This window comes from Herpailurus yagouaroundi, unplaced genomic scaffold (genome assembly GCF_014898765.1).
Source record: "Herpailurus yagouaroundi ecotype Mexico unplaced genomic scaffold, PumYag 191, whole genome shotgun sequence".
In the NCBI taxonomy this organism is placed as follows: Eukaryota; Metazoa; Chordata; class Mammalia; order Carnivora; family Felidae; genus Herpailurus; species Herpailurus yagouaroundi.
Window position 1 is genome coordinate 10,818,776 of NW_024412422.1, and position 27,212 is coordinate 10,845,987.

The following is a 27,212-nucleotide window of genomic DNA, read 5'->3' on the forward strand; positions in this document are numbered from 1 at the left end:
CTCTCTCTGTCCCAAAAATAAATAAATGTTGAAAAAAAAATTTTTTTAAATCATTTATCTCACAAATATGGTTGAATTTTTTTAAATGTTTATTTGAGAGAGAGAGAGAGAGAGAGAGCATGAGCGGGAGAGGGGCAGAGAGAGAGAGGGAGACACAAAATCTGAAGTAGGCTCCAGGCTCTGAGCTGTTAGCACAGAGCCTGACGCAGGGCTTGAACTCACAGACTGCGAGATCATGACCTGAGCCGAAGTTGGACGCTCTACCGACTGAGCCACCCAGGCATCCCTGGTTGAATGTTTTTCTATGAGAAGTATTATATCAGAAGCAAAGATTAAAGATGCTCTCTCTGCCCTTGTGTTACTCACAGTCTATAAGGGGAAATTCATGGGTGCCTGGCTGGCTCAGTTGGTACAGCATATGGCTCTTGATCTCAGGGTCATGAGTTCAAGCCCCATGTTGGGCATAGAGCTCAGTTAAAATGAAGGGAAATTGGTCAATAAACTGTATACTACATTATATGTTAATAAATGTTATAAGAGACTTACAAAGATTTAAAGATGGAAGAGGGGAGAATAATCAAACTGAGTAGAGGAGCACAGATGGTGCTCAGGGAAGGATTACATTTGAACTTGCACAATTCCTTGTAGAGAGGATTACATTTGAGTTGGGTTTTGGATGATGTTCATTGAGTAGAAAAGAGAGGAAAGGTGAATTTAGGCATGGGGAGCAGAGTAAAGGCATGGAGGTATGATAGAGCACAGGGAGTCTAGTGGAACTACAAATAGTTTGGTGTGGCTAGAACATAAAGTGCTGGGGGAAAGAATTAGGAAGGAGAGAGAGGCTAGATTGTGGAGGGTCTTGTATATTGTAAGTGTGTTAGGGGAGGCCTGAGCTATTCCGTGCTTCATTGAATAATGCCTAACCAAGAGAAGAGTAATGATCGGATGAGGCAAAACAAGTACTTTCTTCTTCCTTAATGGTAGGAGACATCGTATCCTCCAAAGGGGGGAGAAATTAAATGCTGTTAAGATTTAAGATATACTTCAATAATTAAAGACTATCTTATTTCTCTTTATTCTAGCGGAGTTAGTTACAAAACTTTATGAGGCAGCTGTGAAGAAAGTTCCCAATAGTGAGGAGTATCACTCTCACCTCTTCATGGCTTATGCCAGAGTGGGCGAATACAAGAAAATGCAACAGGTAACTTTATCCTGGGTTGTGGGATTTGCTATTAGAGACTAAAATTTCTTTAAATGTGATTTAGTTGTAGGAGTGTGTGGGTGCATGTGTGTGTTTGCATATGTGTGTAATACTGAATCTATGTATTTGTGTGTGGAGATCAGGCATGTGTTTTCTTTGTATGTTTTAAGGATGAACTGTTATTCAAGTTCTTTAAGCATTTTCTTAGGGGAAATCTGATTGTTCTTTTGTGGCCTGATAGCATTTTTTATTCTGGTACGTTGGCTTCAGATTGTCCCACTGCATGAAATTGCTGTTATATTTTCAGAAAATGGGCAGAAATCCCAGAATAAAAAATGAACAGACTATAGAAAGGCAAACTTTAATGTTTACATTTAGGGGCATCTGGCTGGCTCAGTCAGTAGAGCCTGTGACTCTTGATCTTTGGGTTGTGATTTAGAGCCCCATGTTCCTTATAGAGATTACTTAAAAATAAAATCTTAAAGAAAAAGAAAGTTTACATCTAATTTATAAATTTAATTTTGTTTGTAGCCTGCTGAAATTTTTAAATTCACCTGGGAAAAATCCCCACTGTTTGGAATACTTGTCTTTTTTGCAAAAGGCAGCTTATTTGCCACTTGATACATTTTAGATGTTCCTTGTAGACATATGAAGAAGCCTCATGTGGATACATTTGGACTAGTGGGTGGGTAAAGTCATCATCCCAGAGGAATGAAACTGTTAAGCCCATAGACAGTTATGATGTCAAGCTAGTATTTATTTTAGAAATGTTTTGTTTGTGGGTACAATTTCTTCTGAAAACAAAGCTTTCTTACCTGGGTCTTTGTCTTACTCTTTACTTGAAGTATCAGACTATAACAATGGATGAGTTAGGGAGGGTGGAAGATCCTATATTAAAATAAATCCTTTCTCCATAAAATTAATCTTCGTATTTGCTTATATGCAAGTTTTTAAATTGGAAAAATTTTATTCCCCAGATACAATTCTTTGAAGAAGTTTTATTTACTGATGGAGTTTATTCTCAGGAAAAATAATTCAGAGATTGTAATTTTTCTTTTAATGTAAAGTGGGCATATATTTTAAAATTGGCAACTGACATATATATATACACACATGTACACATACATATATATACGCGTATGTGTATATATGTATACGTACATAATATATATAAGTTTAGTATTTTTATTTCGAGGATTATGTTTAAAGTATATTAAATATTAATGGTAAAATGCAACATCCCACTCCTCTCAAATAGTACTGTATGTCTTTGTTGACATAGAAAGATGTTCCTAATATATGTTAATGGGTAAAAAGTTGTAAAATGGCCTTCCCCTCTACTCCCTTCACATCTATGGTTCCTTAAAGGATATATCTGTAAGGTTATGTAACCAAAATGTTACCAGGCAGGATACAGGCCTATAGATACTTTTCTTTCTTTTAATTTCTTTCTTTTTTTTTTTTCTTAAGTTTTTATTATCACACTGAGAGAGAGTGTGAGCAGGGGAGGGGCAGAGAGAGAGGGAGAGAGGGACTCCCAAGCAGGCTCTGCGCCATCCACACAGAGCCTGATGTGGGGCTCGAACTCAAGAACCGTGGGATCATGGCTTGAGCTGAAACCAAGAGCCAGACTCTCAACTGACTGAGCCATTCAGGCGCACCGCCCCCCCCCCCTTTTAAAGTACATGTTAATATTATGATACCACAATATGTTTTTGAAATACATATACACATACAAAAAAATAACAAAAGGCTAAGTTCATGCAACAACAATATTAAGGTAAATAATGTGCCACTTGAATGGATTTTGTTTTTTATAGTTTGACTTTACATGTGGCCAAAGATAGACATACTTCTGCATCTTGCTCTTTGGAGCCACTGCTTTGATGTGGCTTAACAGTTTTGGATCTTTAATATATTGTAGCTATAGCTTGTTTTTACATTATTCTAATATATTGGAAGAATGGAGCATTCTAGTGTTAAATGTTTTAGAATGAAATGTCTAATTTTACCTTTTTTGCTGCTTAAGGTAGTTATTTCTTAGTATACATGTAGGATTATATTGAAAATGGTGTGTCAGTCTGGGATAATAAGTAGTTTACAAATTAAATGTCAAGTTTTATGAGGGTGAGAGTTTTTATTTTGTTCACTGCTGAATCCTCAGTGCCTAGAATAGCATCTGCACAATAAATTTTTGTCAAAAAAAACCCAAATGATTAACCTGGTGGAGGTAGAAGGGAGGGAAGCTAAGGAATCAGAAAACTTAAGGACTTTTACTGACCCAAATGACATCCCTGGCAGGCAATATTTCAAATCATCTTGGGGGAGCCTGGGTGGTTCAGTTGATTAAACATCTAACTCTGGATTTCAGCTCAGGTCACCATCTCTTGGTTCGTGAGTTCGAGCCCCGTATCGGGCTCTGTGCTGGCAGTATGGAGCCTTCTTGGGATTCTCTCTCTGCCCTTCTTGCTCACTCTCTCAAAATAAATAAACTTAAAAAAAAAATCATCTTGAATGAAGAGTTGCTAGATGTTCATATGGTGATTGGACTTTCTTTTTCTGTAAATGACATTCCTATCCTTTTGTCTTTACTCTTTTTTCTCTTTTCTTTCACATTTCCATATTCTGAGTCACCAATTCATAGCCATGTTTTTTAAACTTGTCTATCGTCAAAAGTTTCCTGTATCAGCAGAATAGAAGTGTCGGCAAGATAGTAGGTTATGGGCATGAAATTTTTTTCTTATGTTTTGTGTTAAAAATTCATATTTTATATTCTACTTTTTATTTCTGCATGTCATTATAAAAATGTTTTCCTTCCCCAAATGATCAGGTAAAATAGATTTTCTAGCACTTTTCATTCAATTCCTCCAGAGTTTGGTGTTAGAAGCTGAAACCTTAAGCTATCTTATTAGATTCTTCTAAACCTGTACGTCATGTTGTTTCTACATCATCTTGACTCTTCCTCCACATTGTCTTTGAGGTCTCTTTTCTATTTGATGTACCTCATCCTGGTGTAGTTCCTCATTACCTCATCTCTTTCTATTTTCTTTCTTCATGGTCCAGTTAAAATATGTTCTTAGAAGAGTGTAGATGTGTACCTATTACTCTTTTACTCTGTAACAGCCTGATTTTTGAGTGCTTCACAATAAGGGTATCTCAGTTACTTTTCAGCCCCATTTCCCTACTAGTCCTCTTAATCCTTATTTTTAGCCAAATGTCCTATTTCTTCTTGTCAATATGTCTTTTTTTTCTTTAATATTTTTGTTCAGATTCATTTTACTCCTACTTAGAATTGATTCACTTACTTACCCACTCACCCCAAATGTTTGTATTTGTATATTTGTATCCTTACCTCCATCTTTGCCTGTAGACATACTGTTTGTCCTTCAAGGTTCATTTGGAAGACTGCTATTTGAAGAAGGCTTTATCGATAAAGTTCCCTTCCCTACTTTCCCTTAAAGAAAGGAATAAACAACTTGCCTTTTTTTTTTTGGAAATAAACGATATGATGTTTTTGTTGTATAGGACATTTTTTTTTGCCAAGTGTATATTTTAGTCATTTAAATATTTGTCTTATCTCTGTCTCTAGCTTCTAAATGCATTTGGGACCAAGTCTCAATCTTTCTATCATTGGCAGGAATAGACATTTCCTTCCACTTAATAGAGTCTCCGTGTACTTTTTCAAGTGGGTTGAAGATAGGCAAAACATTAAAAAAACATAAAATAGTAACTGTAATAACTAGCTGACTGATTTCTTGGCATTGATTACTAATTGGCTAATTATGGGAGGATTCTCAGTTATGCATGAGTAGATCTACTTTATTCCTTCTTGCCATGTCCCTGCTTTAAGTATTTCATATTATACATTTCAAAATGAAAGAGTTCAGTTCTAGTTAATGGTATCTTGGGAGAACCTGATTATTTTCTTAACCTAAGAATTACTGTTTTTTGAATAATGTCAGAGAAAACTTTTCTAATTTTAAAATTTAAATATACTGTCTGGATTTTTAAATTTGTTTTACTATAACTGGTTAGTGCAGTGCCTTTAGTAAAGTTTATTGGTGTACATTCATAAGCCAAATTTTGTGTTTGTCAGTAGTCTACCGGAACCATATTGGATTGCTATATTTTCCAAAAATACTGGGCTTTAATTTGAAGAAATCTGGTTCAAAAGGTGAAATATTTCTGATGTTGTAAAATTTCATCTTTGTGATTACTTATATTGCTATCTACTAGAGAATATTTATCAAGTCACTAGGCATGTATAGTAACTATAGTAACTGGGATATGTAGATGTGTTGCTATTCTCCTAGGAACTTCTTGCCACATATCTAGATCATTAATTGCCCTCTGTGTGACGTTTTCTAAATTAAGTATTTATGGCTCTCTGTCTTTCAGGCTGGCATGGCTCTATATAAGATTGTCCCCAAAAACCCTTACTACTTTTGGTCTGTGATGAGCTTAATTATGCAAGTGAGTATGGTATTCAGAATGGAATTGAGATTTGTTTTTATTTTTGTATATAGCTGTTGTCCTAATTTGTCTTCTGAACATCTTGGGTAATGTGTTATAGCATGTGTCAAATAGGGACTTTCCATATTGTCAGTTGACTTTTTGAGTTGGGGAGTTTTGGCATTTATTCCTTATGAGTTGGTATATTGGTTTATTTGTGTGGAGCACAGACTGTATTTCCCCTGAATCTTAGATCTATTACTGGGTTATTTGATCAAATATGAGACTCGAAATATTTGATATTTTGACTTGACGTTTGTCTTTAAAACAGTATTGTTTGTTAGTGTACAAGTTATTGAACTGGATGGCCTCGTTCTATCAATTCTGGTTTTTGAGCCTCAGTTTCCTCTTTTGCAGAAGGGAGATGCTCATCTCCCAGAGCTACTGTAAGGACTAAAAGGAGATAGAGTATAAGAGAAGATGGGGAGGAAGGAGTTAAAATGTAGCAGTTCAGAACAGAAAGACTCTGGGTTCAGACAGGTCTGCATTCATATACTGGCTTCAGCATATGTCTTAGAGAGCCGTTGGGGAATCTCTTAGTTTATCTGTGAGATAAGCATAATAGCTACTTTGAGTACTGAGGTTTGAGCAGAATCTCAGGCAATGTTAAAATTGTTAATATGCATTGATTTTAATTGTCAGTCTAAGATCATCTTAATTATCCAAGCTACTAAGCTGTGTAAAATAGAAGGAATTGGAGTTTTCCCTTTAATATGTGAACATTTCAAAAAGACATCTGATAGGGGCACCTGGCCGGCTCAGTTGGTGGAGCATGCAATTCTTGTTGGGTGTAGAGATTACATAAATCAAATCTTTAAAAAAAAAAAAAAAAAAAAAAAAAAAAGACACTTGAAAGGCTTTTCTCTTCAAACAACTGATGATACCCCTTACATGTAATAAACAGTGTAGGCATACCTACTGCTTCTTAATATAGTTCTAGAAAAATGTATGAATAACCTATTTAAAAGTTAGGCCATATTGTGGAAACTCAGTATGTCAAAAATATATAGGATAATAAATCTTTATTAAAAGAAATCTCTTCTAAGGCAAACCACTCTGTAATGTATCTTCGTGGCAAGTTCAAATTAGGTCTGATATTGGACATAGTGGAGTGATAAATAGGTGCTGGGGTCCCAGTAATGGTCTGCCTGGTAATAATATAAATAGTGCAAGCAGGAGAGAAATTAGAATAGAACATTTATTTTTTTCTCCTACAGTCTATATCGGCACAGGATGAAAACCTCTCAAAAACAATGTTTCTGCCCCTCGCTGAGAGAATGGTAGAAAAAATGGTGAAAGAGGACAAGATAGAAGCTGAAGCTGAAGTGAGTAGTGGAAGCCCTCCTTTTGTATTCCCATGATTTGATATTGCTACTATGTGATGCTACAGTATTGTAAACTGCTGTCTTATTCCAGTTAGAGACCTGGGCCTCACTCTTGCCTCTTGTGTAAAAGGAAGCTTTGGAAGTACCTAGCTTAGGTATCCGAACATTGTTACTGCTAATGTCATCTCATTTGAAGATAGTGTTCTTTTCTGTTAGGTAACTTTTGAAAGCATGCAAATGATTATATTGAGAAGTTTCATTGGCTGCATTTCTTGTTTGTTTTTTCTGTAAGGTTGAACTTTATTATATGATCCTGGAACGTTTGGGAAAGTACCAGGAAGCCTTAGATGTTATCAGAGGAAAATTAGGAGGTAATTTTTAAAGTTTTCTTTTTTTTCTTATTTAAACATGCAAAATACTTAATTGTGGAAAAATTTCTCCTTATACAGAAAAGTAAAGATATCAAGACATTAAAAAAAACAATCACGGTGGTCATTTTATGTTCATATAGATTTTTCTGTATGTTGTATATTTACTTTTTAAAAATATTTTTGAATTGGAAATAATTTAGGAATTAAGAAAATTGAAGATGTCAGAAAGAGTATGACCTCTAACCCTTTGCCCTCAAAGTTCTTTGCCAGTCATTTGTTCTGTATGTCCTTCTTTTTTTTTAATTAAAAAAAATTTTTAAACGTTTTTTTTAATGTTTGGGGCGCCTGGGTGGCTCGGTCACTTAAGCCTCCGACTTCGGCTCAGGTCATGACCTCACAGTTCGTGGGTTCGAGCCCCGCGTCGGGCTCTGCGCTGACAGCTCGGAGCCTGGAGCCTGCTTCGGATTCTGTGTCTCCCTCTCTCTCTCTGCCCCTCCCCCACTCATGCTCTGTCTCTGTCTCAAAAATAAATGAAAACATTTAAAAAAATTAAAATTTAAAATTTTAATTAAAATTTAAAATTTAATTAAAATTTTTAAATGTTTTTATTTATTTTTGAGACAGAGAGAGAGAGTGAGCGAGCATGAGTGGGAGAGGGGCAGAGAGAGAGAGGGAGACACAGAATCCGAAGCAGGCTCCAGGCTCCGAGCTGTCAGCGCAGAGCCCGACGCGGGGCTCGAACCCACGAACTGTGAGGTCATGACCTGAGCCGAAGTCGGAGGCTTAAGTGACTGAGCCACCCAGGTGCCCCCTGTATATCTTTCTAAAGATGTACTTTCCCGTCCCCCCGACTCGCCCCAGTTTGTTCAAGTCACAAACGAGAACATACTGTACCTAAGCTAATAGAGTACTCTTACTGAGCTGGCACAATGTTTTTATTCAAAAACTTTTTCCTTTTTTTTTTTAATATTTATTTATTTTGGGAGTGAGAGCATGAATGGGGAAGGGGCAGAGAGAGAGGGAGAGAGAGAATCCCAAGCAGGCTGCACACTGTCAGCACAGAGCCCAGAGTCTAGAGTCTGACGTAGGGCTCAATTTCATGAACTGCGCCATCATGAACTGAGCCGAAAGTGAGAGTCAGATGCTTAACTAACCAGGCCACCCAGGCACCCCTCTTTAATATTTTTAAATGTTAATACCTGTAGTCAGGATTTGTACCCTGGGTGCAAATTTTTTTTCTTTGTTTACCTGCCAGCCCTATCAAGGATTTGATTTTGTGACTTCTGCTCTGTGTACTGTTATACCTATTTTAAAAAACCCTTTTTTTAAATGTTTATTTATTTTCAAGAGAGAGAGGGAAAGAGAGAGAGAGATAGAGACAGAGTGTGAGCAGGGGTGGGGCAGAGAGAGAGGGAGACACAGAATCCGAAGCAGGCTCCAGGCTCTGAGCTGTCAGCACAGAGACCAGTGCAGGGCTCGAACTCACTAATGGTGAGATCATGACCTGAGCCGAAGTCGGAGGCTTAAGGAACTGAGCCACCCAATGCCCCACTGTACCTTTTTTTTTTTTTTTTAACTTAAGTGTGTCTTAGAGCTATACCTCGCTACCTCACTCCCTTTAGTGACTGTCCAGTGTTCCATACTATAAATGTAGACAATTTACATAACCAGCCTTTGATGACTATTTGCAAGGAACACCTTGTTACAAACCAGATTACCCTATAAGAGGCTATGGGGTGTGCATTCCCACCTGCTGTATTTACTTTCATCATGTGAGAGGGTATGTTTCTTTGTATACTTAATAACCTGTATTTTTAAGCTGTTACTTCAAACTTTTTTTTTTTAAAGAAAGCTCTACGCCCAACATGCGGCTCGACCTCACGACCCTGATATCAAGAGTTGCATGCTCTACAGACTGAGCCAGCCATGCGCCCCTATTTCAGACTTGTTAATGTTTTTCATTGTGATAGATAAAACATATCTTACAATTTTTATTTAATTCTGAGGAAGGATAATTACTTTTTAATTTGTTTAAAAGCCATTGATATTTTCTTTGAACTGCTTTTCCTTATCGTTTTCCTATTTCTAAAAATGTGGTTAATCTTAATGATTTGCAAGAGCCCTTTGTGCGTTAAAGAAGTTAGATTTCTTCCATTATTGTGAAATACTTCTTCCCTTTTTGTTGGAAAACTGATTTGTATGAACCCCATAGATTGATCTAACCATTCCTCTTTTTGGGATGTTTGTGAAAGAGATTTAGGTTCCCAAACATTTAAATTCCTGGAAGTGCAGTGTTTTGACAAACATGGTTTTTAGTTGTGCCTTTACAGTGATTGGGAGAAGCTAACTGTAGATGAGTAGCCTCAGATCTCTTATTAGGAATAGTCATTAAAAAACCTTATTTTATACAAGTGTGTATATCCTTTACTAGCCTGTGTGGCCATAAAACTGTAACACTAACTGATAGTTAACTACCTGAATTATATAAAATGGAAGTTTTGTTGGTTTAAAATTTTTTTCTTTTTTTTTAATGTGTATTTTTTTTTTTTTCAACGTTTATTTATTTTTGGGACAGAGAGAGACAGAGCATGAACGGGGAAGGGGCATAGAGAGAGGGAGACACAGAATCGGAAACAGGCTCCAGGCTCTGAGCCATCAGCCCAGAGCCCGACGCGGGGCTCGAACTCACAGACCGTGAGATCGTGACCTGGCTGAAGTCGGACGCTTAACCGACTGCGCCACCCAGGCGCCCCATTTAATGTGTATTTTTGAGAGAGAGAGAGAGAGAGAGAGAGAGAGAATGGGGGAGGGGCAGTGAGAGAGGGAAACACAGAATCCGAAGCAGGCTCAAGGCTCTGAGTCGTCAGCACAGAGCCCGACACGGGGCTCGAACTCATGAACCGTGAGATCATGACCTGAGCCAAAGTTGGACGCTTAACCAACTGAACCACCCAGATGCCCTACCAAAAAATTTTTTTTTCAATGAGAGAGTGGGAGAGGGGCAGAGAGAGAGAGGGTGGGGGGGAGGGACAAAGCATCTGAAGTGGGGTCTGGGCTGTCAGCAGGGCGCGAACTCACGAACCATGAGATAATGACCTAAGCTGAAGTTGGATGCTTATAACCGACTGAGCCATTCAGGTGCCCCTGTTGTTGTCTTAATGTTACTTATTCTCTAACTTCAGCCTTCTTGCAGATGGGTGTAAGTCAGCCTTTCTGGTTTTACCCAGGTGGATTATAATCGTATGGTTGTTAAAATGAAGATTCCCTGTAGGAAACTCATAATGTAATTATTGGTATATGTAATCTGCTGAGCTGCTCTAAAAGGTCAAGGCAAATTTAATTTGGTCAGAAATAATAGTTGTAGTTTTTCTGTTCCTAGCTCTATTTATTTTTGTATTTCTAATATTTTACCTTGCACATTCCATTCCAGTTCAAGCTCATTCGATGTTTGGGAACTATATGTATAGATGGGAAGCCTGTCTGTGGATCAGATATACTAGTCCCTAGATGCTTTTTCTGTTTTACAAGTTTATCCCATATACGAGATCCTCACTTCAATACATTCGTGATCCTTGTATTTTATAGAAAAAGTGACAATAAAATGTTTAGTATCAGAAATGTACTTTTTTCAGCAAAATAATCTTTAATAAGATAATAGTTTATATCTAACTGTGGTCCCATTTTCTCATAGAATGAATAAGAAAATGCAACATTTTTCTTCTTGTGTTTGGACTTTATTCTGATTTCTGAGCAGAAGTGAACCCAGCTTACCAATTTTTATAACTTTTAATTGTAGAGAAGTTGACAAGTGAGATTCAGAGTCGGGAAAATAAATGCATGGCTATGTACAAGAAGCTGAGCAGGTGGCCAGAGTGTAATGCCCTTTCCAGGCGCCTCTTACTGAAAAAGTGAGTAGAGGCTTCTCTTTGGACTATGAGACTGTAGCAGGGCTCTCAGTTTGCACTACTGCTTTTCTTTCTTTCTTTCTTTCTTTCTTTCTTTTTTTTTTTTGGTTGTCTTTTATGTTGTCCGGGCATAAAGTGAAATCTTGTAGTAGTGTGTTTTAGGTATTTTTAAAAGTTTTTGATGAGCCTTCATCTTTCAGTAAAGAGGTATAATCATACACCACCAGGGTGCTGAGTATTAGGTCTTGAGAATGAATGCTGAAAATCATTAATTTGTTAAATTCAGTATTGGTCTAAAAGACACACCTTCCCCTCCCCAACACCCCATTCCACGGCCCTGTTTTGGGGAAGTGCTAATATGGGTGTTTTAGGAGCATTTGTTTTCTGGATCTGGTCATTTCATTGAAGGAAATAACAGTTCCTTAAAAGTTTTTTACTTGGAAAAATGCCTCTGGAGTTGCCCTTTTAGGGAAACTTGGAAGGGTGGGCTTCTCCTTGTAAAGACTAAAATATAGAAAGTAAGTTGAGTATTATGGTTCTTAGGGCAGACTTGTCACAACTTGGGTTTAATCCTGTGTGCACCATTCAATCTGATTTTAGCTCAGATGACTGGCAGTTCTATCTGACTTATTTCGATTCTGTGTTTCGACTGATTGAAGAGGCCTGGACTCCTCCTGCTGAAGGTGAACAGTAAGTTGATTCCTGAATTCCAGTGGCACTTTTTAGCACATTGTAGCAAAAGGATTTCATTGGAAGCCTAATCGAATTCTCTTTTTCAGTCTCAATAGTGTATCCCTTTCAAAATAAGATTTTTCATTTTTTTTATTGTAAAATAAATATGTTCATTGTAAAACTGTTAAACTAGTGGAGAAATATATGGTGTAGAAAGTGTTAGTTCCTGATTATCCTACCATCCCAGAAATAACATTTTTTTTACCTTTTTCCACTTTTATTGAGTTATAATTGATCCAAAGAGCGATCTCTCTCTCTCTCTCTCTCTTTCTTCTTTCTTTCTCTCTCTCTTCCTTTTTTTTTTTTTTTTTTTTGAAGTGAGCTCTCTGTTCAGTGTGGGGCTTGAACTCATGACCCTGACCCCAAGATCAGGAGTCGCATGCTCTGCTAATTGAGCCAGCCAGGTGCCCCCAGAGATAACTCTTGATGGCAGTTTAGAGTTTTTTCTTCTAGATTTATTTCTGTCCATATACTAACATAATTATTCCCCTTATTTAACATAAAAATGCAATCATATTAGTGGTTTGCAACTTGGTATTTTCTCCCTTAAAATATATCTTGGGCATTTTTCCATTTTTGGTACATAGAGATCTTTTTTTTTTTTTTTTTGTGACTTAAGAGAACTCCCATTTTAGAGATGTACTGTAATTCATTTAACGTGTCTCTTGTGGATGGACTGATGGACACTTGGATTGTTGCTGATTTCCTTTTTTTTTTTTTTTTTTTTGATATTACAGATAATACCATAATAAACATGAATGGAATCTTTTTGAAAAGTGAATACATAAGCAGGATTTAAGATGCTGATGAGCTTGTGCTTACTTTGTAATATTAACTAAATCATCTAAATTTTCTTAGCCTTCATTCAAGCAGTAAAGTAAAATTTACTTAGACTTTTTATTAGGTGATATTTGATATATATAAAGTGATCCCTTGTCTTTTTAAGAAAGAGGTATAGGTAGTTAGTCACTGTGTAGTAATCAGATGCCAAAATTGGGAGTAATCATATCCTATGTTACCTGTCAGAATGTGCGCCTAGTTCTCTTTTGCCCCCATGTTATTTTATAATTATCAGAATGCTTTTTATTTTTTAATTTGTTTTTTGAAATCAATTTGGCTTCACTTTAAGTTTTGGGACAGACAGTAGAGGCACAAAATACCTTTTTCATGTGTTTACACCTAGCTCTTTAGAAGGAGAAGTCCATTATTCTGCAGAAGAAGCTGTGAAATTTATAGAAGATCGGATAACAGAAGAATCTAAAAGTTCCCGCCATCTCCGAGGACCACATCTTGCTAAACTGGAACTGATTAGACGTTTAAGACGTCAAGGTTTTAATGATGAGTACAAACTAGGTAAGAAACCCTAATATTATTTGGGAACCCTGGAGAAGATGCAGGGATGCCTTCCATACCCAAGTGCAGTATTCATTATGTGAGGTCTACGATGATGCCGTCATGTTTGGGAAGCAGACATCTTCATAACATGAAAATATTTACTAACAAATGGATTACTGATAAAATTAGCCCTCGATCACATGTTCAACTTGACTTAACATTAGCATCTCTTCCTATTCCACCAGAGTCTTTTTCAGGCATTCTTTTTGACCTGACATTAATGTCAAAATCAGTTTCAAAGTAAAATAACCAGTTTTGTAAAAGTTTCAAGATTTCATGAAGAGGATGGAAAGTTTCTTGAAAATCTCCAAGCGCTCAGAAAACCATTGACAAAACAACATCTGGTGGAGTTAGAGCAATTAACAGTTAAAGAGAAAATTTACAAGGACAATGACAAGATAGGAGAAAAAACATGATTTGGATAGTAAAGCATGAAGAAATGCCTTCAGGAAATTTGATGAAGTGCTTAGATGTTTATTTGAAAATGCCTTTTTAAAAAATGATTATTTATTTATTTTGAGAGAGAGCACATTTGTGTGAGCATGAGGAGGGGCAAAGAGAGACAGGGAGAGAGAATCCCAAGCAGGCTCTGTGCTGTCACCGCAGAGCACATTGTGGGGCTCCATCTCATGAAACGTGAGATTGCGACCCAAGCCGAACCTGAGTTAGACACTTAACCAACTGAGTCACCTAGGTACCTGAAAAAGAAATTTTTTTTTTTTTTTAATTGAGAGAATGCACAAGTGGGGAGGGGACGGAGAGAGGGGGACAGAGGATCTGAAGCTGACAGCAGAGAGCTTGATGCAGAGCTCCAACTGATAAACCATGAGGTTGTGACCTGTGCCGAAGTCAGATGCTTAACCAACTGAGCCACCCCGGCACCCTGAAAATGGTTCTTTTTTTTAAAATGCTTATTTATTTTTGAGAGAGAGAGAGGGAACGCGTGTGCACGTGAGAGGGGGTGGGGCAGAGAGAGGGGGACACAGAATCCAAAGAAGGCTCCAGACTCTTAGCTGTCAGCACAGAACCCGATGTGGGGCTTGAACCCACGAACTGCGAGATCATGACCTGAACCAAAGTTGGACGCTTAACTGACTGAGCCACCCAGGATCCCCGAGAAAGAGAATCTTAAGCAGGCTCCACATTCAGAGTGGAGCCTGACACAGGGCTTGATTCTATGACCTTGGGATCATGACCTGAGCTGTAGTCTAGAATCAGACGCTCAACCGACTGAGCTACCCAGGTGCACCTCTCACAACCAGTTTTGAATTCCATGTTGACTTCTTTAGGTCTACTTAAGGAACCTTAGTCTCTGTTATTTCCAGAAATGCAAATGAAAATTTTCATGTGACCCTCTGCAAAATGTTGAGATAGATTCCAAAGAATTGCTTTTTTTCCAAAGCTGGATAGAAAAGTTTGAATCTGCATTGACGCTTGGCTGTATCTATCTCTTGTCTTTCTCTTCCCTCTCACCAGCCTTCATGTTAGAAATTTGTGACTTTTTAAAATTTATTTATTTATTTTTTGTGACAGAGAGAGAGTGAGAGTATGCACATGCATGCGAGCCAGGGAGGAGCAGAGAGAGAGGGAGAGAGAATCCCAAGCAGGCTCTGTGTTGTCATTACAGAGTCTAATGTGGGGCTTGATTCCACAGACCGTGAAATCATCATGACCTGAACTGAAATCAGTTGGACACTGAGCCACCCAGGTGCCCCAGAAATTTGTGACTTTGTCTAGTCTACCCAAAATTCTTTTTGAAGTAAACTCTACCTCCAACAGGGGGCTTGAACCCTGAGATCAGGAGTTGCATGCTGTACCGACTGAGCCAGCCAGGGGCTTCTGCACAAAATGTTTTTTACCCAGACAAGTGAGTGATTCTTAGTGACTTGGATTATAGTCCTATGAGAATCTGATGAAAGCCATGGACTTCTGTTCCCAGAATTGTGAATAGGAACCAAGACCTAAAATCTTACCGAAATTCCAGGTTAAAATTTTATGTTTCTTATTTTAATTTTTCAAAAAAATGTTTATTTTGAGAGAGAGAGAGAACGCTAGCAGGGAAGGGGCGGGGAAGGGGAGAGAGAGAATCCCAAGCAGGCTCTGCACTGTCACCTCAGAGTCTGAATTGGGGCTTGATCTTACAACCCTGGGATCATGACCTGAACTGAAATCAAGAGTCTGAAATCAAGAGTCAGATGGTTGGGGCACCTTGGTGGCTCAGTCCATTGAGTGACTTCGGCTCAGGTCATGATCTTGCAGTTTGTGAGTTCAAGCCCCACATCAGGCTTGCTGCTGTCAGCCTGTCAGCACAGAGCTTGCTTTGGATCCTCTGTCACCCTCTCTCTGCCCCTCCCCTGCTGGTGCTCTCCCAAAAATAAGTAAATATTAAAAAAGGAAAAAAGTTGGATGCTGACTTAACCAACAGAGCCACCCAGGTGCCCCCAAAATCTCTGCTGCTTAAATCTAGTTCAGTTTGAGAGTATCTTACTATTATTATTATTATTATTATTATTATTATTATTATTATTTTAATGTTTATGTAGTTTTGAAACAGAGTGCCAGCAGGTAGGGAAAGAGAGAGGGGGGGAAGGAGGATCTGAAGTGGGCTCTGTACTGACAGCAGTGAGCCTGATGTGGGGCTTGAACTCAGAAACTGTGAGATCATGACTTGAGCTGAAGTCGGATGCTCAACTGACGGAGCCACCCAGGTGCCCCTATTATTTTGTTTTTAATGTGAGGAAAAATAAAAGGAACTGGTAGCTTTCTGCAGATCCAGGTTTAAATTTTCCATAGTGAATGATCTTGTTGGAGTTACTGGCTTGTGACTCTCATTTATTTTCTCTCCGTTGGTGTGCCTGTTAAACATTCCCTTCCACTTAGTTAACATTTATTTAATACTTGGTAAGTATTTCAGGAACTGTGGAAAGAAACGTGCTTGTTTAATGTTTGTTTATAAACTTAAGTCTTTATTTAAACTTTAATGAAAACTTTTTAGCTATTTAAACTTTAATTCAATGGAAAGCGTCATGTTTCCTACATGTAATAACATGTAAGCTGATTTTGTAAGATTCAACTTCTTTTTAAAGTGTTTGTTGAGTTTTAAATGGGCAAGCCATCCTCCAGCCCTCACTGCCATTCTCATTTAAGCACTCAAGCAGAATTTTTATTTAATTGAAATAAATATTTTTTAAATCATACCTCTTAATATAAAAATTATTTCAGTCCTTGAGTTAATTTATTGATTTTTGTTTTCTCTCTTAGGTGATCCAGAAGAATTAATGTTCCAGTATTTTAAAAAGTTTGGGGATAAGCCTTGCTGTTTTACAGACCTCAAGGTGTTTGTTGACCTCTTGCCTGCTACACAGTGTACAAAAGTAAGTATACTTCAGAATCCTGTTGGGTGCTTGTATTGAGGGTAACAAGGGTAACTGTATGTAAGTTGGTGGATGCTAGATATCAAGATAACTGCTCTAGCAAGCAGGGACTCTAGGTGCTATCAGATGAAGACATGATTTCTTGTTAAACCACAAGGAAGATAATTGGATTGTCTTTTTTGTTTTGTAGTGTGTGTGTGTGTGTGTGTGTGTGTGTGTGTGTGTGTGTGTGTGTGTTTTGAGATAATTGTAGATTTATACGTAGTTGTAAGAAATAATACAGAGATCTCTTTATACTCCTTCCCATTTTGCCCCAGTGGTAACATCTTGCATAACTACAGTATAATAACTTAATTAGGAAATTGACATCGATACAATCCATTGACCTTTTTCAGATTTCACTGTGACATTTGTGTGTGTACGTGTGGTACCTTACATGTGTGTTTAGTGTGGTATGTAGTGCAGTGGATTCGGTGACCTCCACTAGAGTCAGGATACAGAACAGCTTCGCCACCAGATTCGGTGGCTGCCTTTTTTACCTGCAAACTTTTCCCTGCAGCTCTCTCTCCTGCTTTCACCCCCTCCCCCGGCAACCACAATAATGTCTTCTATTTCTGTAATTTTGTTATTTTGAGAATGTTATATAGCTGAATCTGAATCATATTATATGTAACATTTTCAGATTGGCCCTTTTTCCTCTCAGCATAATTCTCTGGAGATTCATCCATGTTACATGTTACTAGTTCAGTCTTTTGTATTGCTGAATAGTGTTCTGTGTTATGGATGTGCCACCATTTCTTTAACCTGTTGAAGGACATACAGTTTTTGGCTGTTACAAACAGAGCTTCTGTGAACATTTGTGTGCAGGTTTTTTGTGTGAACTTAAGCCTTCATTTTTCTGAGGAAAATGACCAGTAGAGCAAGATAGCTGCATGTTTAGTCTTTTTTTTTTTTTAAGATATGACCAAACTTTCATGGTGACTGTACCATTTTAAATTCCTGTTAGCAGTGTATGAGTGATTCAGTTTCTCTGCATCCTCATCAGCACTTAGTGTTGTCACTATTTTTTTATTTTAGCCATTCTCATAGGTGTGTAGTGATATTTTATAATGGTTTTAGTGTGTATTTTCCTAATGGTTACTGATGTTTAACATCTTTTCATGTGCTTATTTGCCATCTTTATATTCTCATTGAGATGTGTTTTTCTATCTTTTGCTTGTTTTCTAGTTGGTTTTGTGTTTTTACTGTTGAGTTTTGAGAGTTTAACTATTCTAGATACAAGTCCTTTGTCAGATATGTGGTTTCACGTTTTCTCCCAGTCTGTAGCTTGTCTTTTCGTCCTTTAACAGGATCCTTTGAAGAGCAAAATTTTACATTTCGATGCATTTATTTTGGAATACTTTTCAATTTACAGAAAACTCACTTGGATAGTGCAGAAAATTACACTATGCCCTTCACCTACCTTGTTAACATCTTAAATTACCATGGTACACTTGTCAACAACTAAGAAATTGACATTGGTACATTACTATAACCTCTAGATTTTATCCTGATTTCTGCAGTTTTCCCATTAATATCCTTTTTCTGTTCTGCGATCTAATCTAGAGTACCACACTGTGGTTAGTTGTCATATATTGGGAGTTTTTGATGTGAATGAACCAATGTAAGATTGTTACATAATGAGATGGAGAACCTTGTCTTTAGACTCCTCATCCATGGCAACATTTATCCAGAGTATCCCTGGTAACGGGCAGCTGGAGCATTCTATCAATTGGAAGGACAGTGTATGTAGAGTAGGAGAGAGCACCATGTAAAGAAATACTGGCATGTATAAAGAAAGTCTGTGACTCTGGTCGGCTTTACTCATTAGTGCCTCTGTAATTAGTGAAGGTAGGAAGCCTTCCTATTGCAGGGGTGCCACCACCTGTTCTCTCAGAAAGCCTTCTGTCACCTCCCATAGTGGAGGTGACTAGACTATGTTTGGTGAGTCATGTCTTCAGTCCATCAGGTTTGATACTTGGCAGTCTTGAGGTGACACATCTAGGGCAGATGGAGCAGTGTTTTCCCAAACTGATAAGTCGCCAGTGGTCTGTATTTAGTTATGAAATGAGGCTCACCGTTCTCTTTGATTTAGTAAAGCTATTCTTGGAGCACCATGTTACAGGGCTCAGACCAAGCTTTAGAAGTTTCTGGATTAATTACAATTAATTACATTTACAATTGTAATTAATCCAGAAACTGGATCCTGGGTTGTAGGAGGACGTGAAAACGTATGAGAGAGAAATAGTTGAGTGGAAGAGAGAGGTTTGGTCTGATGAGGACAGAGTCCTTTTCTCATATTTGAAAAGCTCCCTTATAAAAAGCGGATGAGAATTGAGACCAGCAGGAAATTGTTACAGGGAACTTGGAATTTGGCCAGTGAAAAATAGATTTTTTTTTTAATAGAATTCTCTAAAAATGTAGTGTGTGAGTTTCATGGTGCTGGTGGGATTTAAGCAGAATCTAGAACCACATGGGAGAACCACATGGGACAGGCCTTCAGTTAATGTTTGTTGCATGTATTATGTGTAAGTGCTAAGATTTGGAACAATTGATCTTAGTGTCCTTCCCATCTTGTAAGTTGAAGCACTAAATGATGGGACTGCATTAGAGGAAACCTTAAATGGCTTTCAGCTGAGATTCATAAAGTTTTGCTAACATAAATCTAGTACAAGGAGATCTACTCTGTTGGTTATGTTTGAAAATTTTAGGTCACCTCACGTGACCTCATATTAATAATCTGTGGAGAGGAACCCTGTAGAAATGCTGGGATACTGTCAGTGATAGGTAGTCTTTGTTCTGTGAGACAAAGGATGTGAAGCTGTTGCAATGAATTTGTAATTCCACTTAAATTTTTCATTGAGGGGTAATTTTGCTGCCAAAACTTTTTAAATGTAGGATGACTTCAATAGCTAAAAATCCTGCTACTCAGCAGTGTATTTGTCAGAGGATTAAACTGTTTGAGTAAAGTTCAGGCTGAGAACTGTAGTCCCAATTAATTAGGAGCCAAATGCTTTTAAAGTAGGCCATTGAGGGGCGCCTGGGTGGCGCAGTCGGTTAAGCGTCCGACTTCAGCCAGGTCACGATCTCGCGGTCCGTGAGTTCGAGCCCCGCATCAGGCTCTGGGCTGATGGCTCAGAGCCTGGAGCCTGTTTCCGATTCTGTGTCTCCCTCTCTCTCTGCCCCTCCCCCGTTCATGCTCTGTCTCTCTCTGTCCCAAAAATAAATAAACGTTGAAAAAAAAAAAAATTAAAGTAGGCCATTGAATCCAGTTATCTTGAAGTGGCTCAACCAGGGTGATGTTTTTATCTTTTGTTTTCTTTGCCTTGGAATTTTAAGCTAAACATATGATTCCAGTTTTTAAAGAAGCTTTTTGTACAGTAGTAAAACTATACAGACTGAAATAAAGAATGAATGTATTCTTTTATGACAAAACCTATTTGGAAGATTCTTTAAGCATTCCCTAAAGAAGGCATTAATAGTAAACATCACTAATATATAAAATGGTTTACAACAGTGGAACAGCTGGCAGTAGAAGCTATACAGGCATTTAATCAAAAGCATGGAGACCAGTGCTTTAGTTTCTTTGTTGCAAATGATTACCTGATCATAATAATTAAATTTCATACAATTGGAGATAAATTGAAGCAAAATTGTTACAGATGTGAAACTGCACAGCGTGGGGAGGGGGGTGGTTTATTTTACTTTAATTTTTATTTGTGTAAAAAATATTACATGTATAAAGTTAAAAAGCCAGGTAGTACTAGAAGGCTTTTGTTGAAAAACAGCAGTAGCTCTTTGCCACCTTCACCCTGGTTCTGGCGCTCTACAGGCAAATCACTCAACTCCTGTTTCTTCTGTTATTTACCTCCGTATTTCTAAGTTATAGACTTGTCCGGGTATTCGTTTATTTTTATAGTTATAGTCTTCATCTGTTGGAGCCCCACCACTGAAGATGATCATCTCATTTACAACATCTCCCTTCTCTTCTTACATACTTTCTCCCCAGTTTAGTTCAGTCATTATTCAGAATTTATATTTTTATGACCGAAGGCTGAGCCACTTTGTATACGGAGATTACCTTTCTCAAACAACTTTCTTTCTCGGAGTTAAGATTGTTTTGTTTGATTCACCCCAGTCAATTGGACAGAGCCATACAAGTATAAAACTCTGTTAGTTTAATACATGAGGTGGTAATATGTTCTGTTCTCCCCCAAACCTCCTCCATCCCCTGCCCCTCACCTCAGAAATACTTTATTTTTTATTTATTTATTAAAAAAAAAACTGTTTTTTTTCAACGTTTATTTATTTTTGGGACAGAGAGAGACAGAGCATGAATGGGGGAGGGGCAGAGAGAGAGGGAGACACAGAATCGGAAACAGGCTCCAGGCTCCGAGCCATCAGCCCAGAGCCCAACGCGGGGCTCGATCTCACGGACCGCGAGATCGTGACCTGGCTGAAGTCGGACGCTTAACCGACTGCGCCACCCAGGCGCCCCAGAAATACTTTATTTTTTTATTTTACTATTTTTTTTTAACATTTATTTATTTTTGAGAGACAGAGAGAGACGAAGTATGAGCAAGGGAGGGGCATAAAAAGAAGGAGACACAGAATCCGAAGCAGGCTCCAGGCTCTGAGCAAGCTGTCAGCACAGAGCCCGACACGGGGCTCAAACCCATGAACCATGAGATCATGACCTGAGCCAAAGTCAGACGCTTAATTAACTAAGCCACCCAGGCGCCCCTTGAAATTCTTAAAAAATTTTTTTTTCATGTTTATTTATCTTTGTTTATTTTTTCATGTTTGTTTATTTTGAGAGAGAGAGAGAGAGAGAGAGAGAGAGACAGAGCACCAGCAGGGGAGGGACAGAGAGGGAGGGAGGGAGAGAATCCTAGGCATACTCCGTGCTGTCAGTGCAGAGCCTGACTCGGAGCTCGATCTCATGAACCATGAGATTGTGACCTGAGCTGAAATCAGCCAACTGAGACACCCAGGTGCCCCTAGAAATACTTTTCACGGAGCCTGTTTGCCATCGTCTGTGTTTGGTGTCTCAAACATTTGGCAGGTGGCATTCTGGGATCTGGTTGGAGTTGGGGGGTGGGGGCCGGGGTGCGCATCACCGAATAATGGAGTTTCACTTTGTCCTTGTTTCGTTTTTTTTCTTTTCCCTTTCCTTTCCTTTCCTAATATAGAGATTGTATCTTTTTATTTATTTAATTTTAATTCCAGTATAGTTTATATAGTGTTAAATTAGTTTCAGGTGTACAATATAATGATTCATCAATTCTTTACATTAATCAGTGTTTATCATAAGTGTACTTGTTATCCCCTTCACCTGTTTCACCCATTCCCCCTACCCACCTTCCCTCTGGGAACCATCAGTTCTCTATAGTTAAGACTGTTTTTTGGTTTGTCTCTTTTTTCTTCCCCTTTGTTCGTTTGTTTTCTTTCTTAAATTCCACATGAGTGAAATCAGGCAGTATTAGTCTTTCTCTGACTTATTTCTCTTAGCATTGTACTCTCTGGCTCTATCCATGTAGTTGGAAATGGCAAGATTTCATTCTTTTTTGTGGCTCAGTAATCCATTGTGTGTCAATGGACACTTGGGGTGCTTCCATAATTTAGCTATTGTAAGTAATGCTGTAATAAACATAGTAGTGCATATATCGTTTTGAATTGGTGTTTTTGTATTTGGGTAGATACCCAGTAGTGCGATTCCTGGATCACATGATAGGTGAGGAGGTGGAGAATAAAGAACCCTTGTGCACTGTTGGTGGGAATGCAAACTGGTGTAGCCACTGTGGAAAACTGTGGAGTTTCCTCAGACAATTAAAAATAGCACTTTATCCCCATTTCTAGCTATACCTGTTGTCTGTGAATCTATAGTGCCTCTGGTTCAGCTTCTCCTTGGGAGTATACCTACAGGCATCTGCTGGGTTTAGGAAGTCAGTCTATGAGCTAGGGAGCAGTCAGACTTCTTAGATGGAATTTAATTGTTCTTCCATTTCAGTCCCACCAACACTTGGGCTTTCTGGGGCCCTGAATTTCTGCCTTCTAAGGTTCTGTGTCAGGAATAGACTTGCTGCCCCTTGTGTGTGTTAGATTTCTGCCCTGTGCATCGGTTAGCACTTGACACCTGCCCTTCTGCTGCTTTTTATCTTTGAAATCCTGTTAGTGTTTGTTTGCTGTCTGCTTTTCACATGTTCGTGATCCTTGTGGTTTGATGTTTTGTTGTCACCTTAATAGGATTTTGGCAGTGAGTAGTAAGCCCATGTTTAATAACGTGTAATGGGAATGATACATGTTTTTTTAATTCCAAATTTAAAGATTCAAACACATTAAAATTTTTTTTTAACGTTTATATTTTGAGAGGCAGAGAGACAGAATGTGAGCAGGGGAGAGGCAGAGAGAGAGGGAGTCACAGAATGTGAAGCAGGCTCCAGGCTCTGAACTGGTAGCACAGAGTCCAACATGGGGCTCGAACTCATGAACCATGAGATCATGACTTGAGCTGAAGTCCGATGCTTAACCAACTGGGCCACCCAGGTGTCCCTGGAATTAAAAACATTTTAATACAAGGTGTTACCATTGGGAGAAACTGGATGAGAAAGGTACATGGGATCTCTCTGTATTATTTCTTACAACTGCATGCAAATCCATAATTATGTCAAAATACAACAATTAAAAAGCAAGTTAAGGCCACTGATATGACATAACTATTCCTCTCAGTGTGTAACGTTTTCTTTAAGAATTTACTCGTATATCAATTTTGTTTTTGGTACTGTGCTCTTTGCAGTTTCCTAATTAAACTTTTCATTGCCACACTATATAGTATGTTGATATGCTGTAATTTATGAAACCTTTTCACAATTCTTTTTTTTAATGTTTATTTTTTATTTATGAGAGAGCAAGAGAGAGTGTGAGCAGGGGAGGGACAGAGAGAGAGGGGGACAGAGGATCTGAAGTGGACTCTGTGCTGACAACAGAGAGCCCGACGTGGGACTCGAACTGATGAACCATGAGATCATGACCTGAGCTGAGGTTGGACGCTCAACCGACTGAGCCAGCTGGGTGCCTCATTTTCACATTTCTTTTAATCTTTTAGTTAGTATAGTACCTGGTATTGACCAATACTTGTGGCCAGCAGTGAATGAGTGTACTATTTTTATTGGCATTTTACCAGCATTATGTGCTGTTAGAAATTTTTTTTTGTTTTAGGGGCACCTGGGTGGCTCAGTTGGTTAAGTGTCTGACTTTGGCTCGGGTCATGATCTCATGGTTCGTGGGTTTAAGCCCCGCATTGGGCTCTGTGCTGATAGCTTGGAGCCTGGAGCCTGCTTCAGATTCTGTGTCTTCTCTCTCTCTCTCTCTCTCTCTCTCTCTCTCTCTCTCTCTCTCTGCCCCTCCCCACTAGAACTGTGTCTCTCTCTCTCTCTCAAAAATAAATAAACATTAAAAGAAAAAAAGAAAATTTTTTTGTTTAATTTTGGTAGATAGAAAATGATCTACTAAAGGGGTTTTAATTTGTACTTTTTCCTTGATGTCTTTTTCTAGACCATTTCAACATTTGTTAATGTTTAATTTGTTAATGCCTACCAGAGACTAGTTCTGTTTTGAGATCTGTGCTCCTTTTTTTCTACTTTGCAGTTTATTAATCAATTACTTGGAGTTGTTCCTTTGTCGACACCAACAGAGGATAAGTTGGCACTGCCTGCCGACATCAGAGCTCTGCAGCAACATTTATGTGTGGTGCAGCTGACGAGGTTACTTGGCTTGTACCACACTCTGGATAAAAATCAGAAACAGAGTGTGGTCAGAGAATTGATGTTAAGGTACCAGCATGGACTGGAATTTGGTGAGCAGCCTTTCAAAGTGTGCAGTTGTTCCCTGATTTGCTAAGTTTTAGAAGACCTTTTTTTTAATCACCTGGAGCACCTTGTTGTTATGAGTTTGGCAAGGAGGATATTTTGTCAGGTGGGAAGACTGTCCTAATGTAAAGCCTTTCTTAAGTTTGGAGTTTTAAGTGATTATAGTTGTCCATATTCTTCCTGATTGAGCTATCACATTGGGGCTCCTATGAATTACATGGAGTTTATGATAATTGTCACTTTTTCTGCTTTTATAGGCCTTAGTATTTTTAATACAGAGACTGAAATTGCACTAAAGGAATGTTGTTAATTGTGAAGTAAAAATGTAGTTTAGAAATAGATGATCTTTAGATTGCTAGATACATGTGATAAAATATAAGTTATCTGACCAGATGACATCAGTATTTCTCTAACTGTATTCTAAATCATTAAGTGAAGTAATGAGCATACTATTACTTTAGTTTTACTGGCCCCTGGCTTCTGGTCTTTTCTTAACCTGAACCCTCCTTCCAAATCTTGCTTCTCTCCCTTTGGGGTCATTTCAGATACTACCTTTGTTCTGGAACGCTTTCTTCTGGTCCAGCTGAGTGTGGCCTTACCTTATTTTGAATCTTTTGATTCATGACTTATATTTTCTTCTGGTATTTATGCTAATCTTATTACTTTCATTTCCTCTCTTTATCTTACCTCTCCTGTCACTTTCCTGCTTTAAAAAAACTCCTTTGGGGCAGTGATAGTTGCACAAATGTTAAAATACAAATATGGGATTTTTTCCCTACAGGGAAATCCTGTTTGAAAACCGAATTGCAGTTTTCAGACTATTACTGTCTCCTTGCTGTCCATGTGCTTATTGATATATGGAGAGAAACAGGTAAGGAACAGTGATTTCAATTTAACTTTATGCTTTGTTTTTATTGATTATAAATCCTGAGACTAATTATGTAATCCAAGAATTTTATTTATGCTTTTAGGTTTTTCTTCTTTGACGTTGTCCAGGGTGCTTCTAAAAGAACCCATCCCCAGATATCCCTCTCTCTCTAATCAGGATAATCTTTTAAATCAATGCATATATGTTCTTATTTTTATTATTTTATTTATTAAAATGTTTATTTTAAGAGAGACACACAGCACGAGTGGGGGAGGGGCAGAGAGAGGGAAACCAGCAGAGAATCCCAAGCAGGCTCCATGCTGGTCCAGGCAGGCTCCTGATGTGGGGCTCGAACTTAGGAAACGGTGAGATCATGTTCTGAGCCAAAATCAAGAGTCAGATGCTTAACCGACTGAACCTCCCAGTTGCCCGTTTTTATTTTAAAAATGTTTTAAATTGAAATATAATTGACACATTAATTTCAAGTGTACAACACAGTGATTCAATAATTTTGTATATCATGCTATAAATGTAGCTACTGTGTGTCCCCATACAGCACTATTACAGTACCATTGCCTGTATTTTCTATCCTGTGCCTTTCACCCCTGTCCCTATTCATTCCAGGACAGGAAGCCTGTACCTCCCACTCCCTCTTTTTGCCATTCCCCCCCGACAACCACCAGTTCTGTGTATTTATGGGTCTGTTTATGCTTGGTTTGTTTTATGTTTTAGATTCTACATATAAGTGAAATCATATGGGATTTGTCTTCTCTGACTTATTTAGCATGATACACTGTAGGTCCATCCATGTTGTTGTGAAATGGCAAGATCTCATTCCTTTCTATGGCTGAATAATATTCGTGTGTGTGTGTGTGTGTGTGTGTGTGTGTGTGTGTGTGTGTACACCACATCTTCTTTATCCATTCATCTATTGACGGACACTTGGTTTGCTTCCATACCTTGGCTGTTGTAAATAATGCTGCAGTAAACATGGGGGTGCATATATCCTTTTGAATTGGTGTTTTCATTTTCTTTTGGTAATACCCAGTAGTGGAATTACTGAATTGTGTGATATTTCTGATTATTTAAGGAACCTCCACACTGCTTTCCACAGTGGCTGCACCAACTTATATTCCCACCAACAGGGCACGAGGGGTCCTTTTTCTCCACATCCTTGCCAACACTTGTTATTTCTTGTCTGTCTTTTCTGTTTTTAAACATTTCTAAATATAGTGAATAATGACTGAAGTGCGAATTACAAAGTTACAGTAATTAAAATACGGAGAAACTGTTTCAGAGATAGATATATAGGCCCATGGAATGGAATAGCCCTTTTTATTCATTTAAAAAATATATATGTAGGAGAATGCACTTTTTTTGAACTAGTTCTAATTAGCCTATTTAAGACAAAAATACAGTCCATGCTGAAGGAGGCGTCATGTATCATTGAGCATGAAAAAGATGATTCATTTTTTTTAGGGCTCACTCCTGACATTTTCTTTTATGAGCAGTTTTTTTGGGGAAAAACTTAGGTACTTGTTGCATATTCACGAGAATAAACTGCACAAGAAACAAAAGGCCCAGGAGACAGCACTGTGCAATATAGATAAAACCCCTGCCCT

At 38.2% G+C, this 27,212-nt stretch overlaps 1 protein-coding gene across 1 annotated transcript in view; it reads left to right on the forward strand.

Annotated features, from left to right (window-relative positions):
- Nucleotides 1–27,212, forward strand: part of NAA25 (N-alpha-acetyltransferase 25, NatB auxiliary subunit) — an 82,160-nt gene that overhangs the window by 18,071 nt on the left and 36,877 nt on the right. Inside the window, exons 4-13 of the mRNA XM_040443847.1 lie at nucleotides 1,083–1,201; nucleotides 5,600–5,674; nucleotides 6,931–7,038; nucleotides 7,331–7,409; nucleotides 11,206–11,317; nucleotides 11,915–12,004; nucleotides 13,230–13,399; nucleotides 16,703–16,815; nucleotides 24,502–24,709; nucleotides 25,504–25,593. Coding sequence (XP_040299781.1) covers nucleotides 1,083–1,201; nucleotides 5,600–5,674; nucleotides 6,931–7,038; nucleotides 7,331–7,409; nucleotides 11,206–11,317; nucleotides 11,915–12,004; nucleotides 13,230–13,399; nucleotides 16,703–16,815; nucleotides 24,502–24,709; nucleotides 25,504–25,593 — 1,164 coding nt within the window. The remainder of the gene's footprint in view (nucleotides 1–1,082; nucleotides 1,202–5,599; nucleotides 5,675–6,930; nucleotides 7,039–7,330; nucleotides 7,410–11,205; nucleotides 11,318–11,914; nucleotides 12,005–13,229; nucleotides 13,400–16,702; nucleotides 16,816–24,501; nucleotides 24,710–25,503; nucleotides 25,594–27,212) is intronic.